Source organism: Phycomyces blakesleeanus (genome assembly GCF_001638985.1).
Source record: "Phycomyces blakesleeanus NRRL 1555(-) unplaced genomic scaffold PHYBLscaffold_28, whole genome shotgun sequence".
NCBI classification, from domain to species: Eukaryota; Fungi; Mucoromycota; class Mucoromycetes; order Mucorales; family Phycomycetaceae; genus Phycomyces; species Phycomyces blakesleeanus.
In genome coordinates this window covers 29911-31877 of record NW_017265161.1, presented here as the reverse complement: position 1 = coordinate 31877, position 1967 = coordinate 29911, and the positions used below count along the sequence as shown (strand labels likewise).

The 1967-nt window shown below is 43.6% G+C and overlaps 1 protein-coding gene across 1 annotated transcript in view; it reads right to left on the bottom strand.

Moving 5' to 3' along the window:
- Window positions 1-1967, bottom strand: part of PHYBLDRAFT_173931 (hypothetical protein) — a gene marked incomplete at both ends in the record, with an annotated part of 4578 nt that overhangs the window by 868 nt on the left and 1743 nt on the right. Inside the window, one exon of the mRNA XM_018437139.1 lies at window positions 391-1020. Within this exon, the coding sequence (XP_018285637.1) occupies window positions 391-1020 (630 nt within the window). The remainder of the gene's footprint in view (window positions 1-390; window positions 1021-1967) is intronic.

The following is a 1967-nucleotide window of genomic DNA, read 5'->3' as shown; positions in this document are numbered from 1 at the left end:
TAAATGGAAACTAAGACTAATACAGATCTAAACTAAAAATAAAAGGAGATGGCCAGTCTCATTTGAGTAGCCAGTTCAAGAAGAGTTGTCCTCTGTCTGTTGCAGCATGATCAGCAAGATCAACCCCAGGGAGACAGATCTGTTCTATGTCCAACATGATTCTACAAAGAATTGGCCAAGTAAAGATCCAGAAGGCATTGTTCTTGTTGTTTTTAGATTTCTTCAGAGGCAGCATATTGAGTACATAATCAATTGGATTTGGTTGTACTATAGAATAGAGATGGAGACGAATTGCAGCTCCAGTGCACTCAATGACATGATGACGGCTGGTGGTATGCAATCCACAGGAACAAGGTTGAGGACGTCCAGGAAGCCACCCCATACGCTAACGTATGAATCTACTACGTTCATAGTTAGTCATGGGAAGCCAGAGAATAGGGTCAACACCAAGAGAAGGACGGCAAGCAGAGAGAAGTATTTGTTGAGAGCGTTGCAAGGAGAGGCCCTGGTTCAAAAATGAACGAATGGCATGCTTGCAAGCTTTAGAATCAGCATTCTGACGATTGGAGAGAGACAACCAAATGGGATTAGCTAAAAGCTTAAACCATTGGTGTGCTGGGTTTGTAAGAACAGGTCGAAGAAGAGTAAACAGAGCCTCATCAGGCAACCAGAAAGCACGATATACAAACTTGAAACCAAGAGTCAAGATCCTCTCCCTCATGCTAGGAAGATTCCCAAGGTGACGGAAAACAGATGTAGAAGATGTGGAGTGACCTCCAAAAATCATGCGTAAGCATGTGTTCTGGGCCTTTTCAAGCACAGCAACTTGTTTGATGTTGAAGCAGGATATTGCCAGGCCATACTCAAATTGTGGACGAATAAACTGGCGATACAAACGAATTGAGAGTAGACGTGACAACCCAGTGTGATTGACACCAAGTGATTGAAGAGCACGCATGCTGTTGATAGCAGAGACACAATTACGAGAGATGAGAAGAGATGGATCAATAGTCCCCTTTGCTGAGAAGGGAACACCAAGGTAAGGAAACGAATGAGCATGAGGAATAGGCACATTGTAGAGAGAGAATGACAAAGGAGAAAGAGAACAAGAATGGTGAAGGATCATGCACTTGGTGGGACTCCAACGATATCCTAGCTCTTGAGAATGTTGTTCAGCAGAATTCAGAATGACAGGCATAGCTTCTGGTGTAGCAATGATGGCAACATCGTCAGCAAAAAGTAGTGAATTGACTAATTGATCATTGAGTCTTGTGGCAGCAGTCTGATTAAATACTGTGTTACAAAGTTCCCCTGCAGCACGAAGAGCAACTGGTAGAGAATTTATGTACACGGAATAAAGGTGGGGAGAAAGCACAGATCCTTGCATAACGCCAGTCAATGGTTGGAATGATCTGGATGTTGCACCAGAAAGCAACACCTCAACTTGAACGTTGTCAAAAAGACTTTGTAACAAAGCTAACATAGCATCAGAGGCAAGAGGACGTAACGATGTCCATACTACAGAACGATCAACAGTGTCATATGCAGACTTGATATCAAGAAAAGCCAAGACTGGTGGTGCTTTGAATAGAGCTGTGTGACGACGGACCATCTCATGGAGACAAAGAACTTGATCAAGGGAGCTACGTTGACGTTGGAATCCACCCTGTGCAATGTCAATTGTTGGAGACACATCTTCAAGAGGAAACTGTAGACAATATTCCATGGCTTTTCTCAGGATAGACGTTAAGCTAATGGGACGATAGTTAGCAGGGTCATGAGTATCACCCTTTTTAAAGATGGGGACAACTTGTGCAGTACGCCATGCAAGAGGTGCAGAACCCCATTGCCAACAAAGCTGGAACAAAAGACAAAGAACAGGAGAGACTTGCTTAACAATTGGGTGAAGCATTTCAGCACGAAGATGGTCAACACCAGGAGCCTTGCGTGTAGGAAGCTTGAGAATT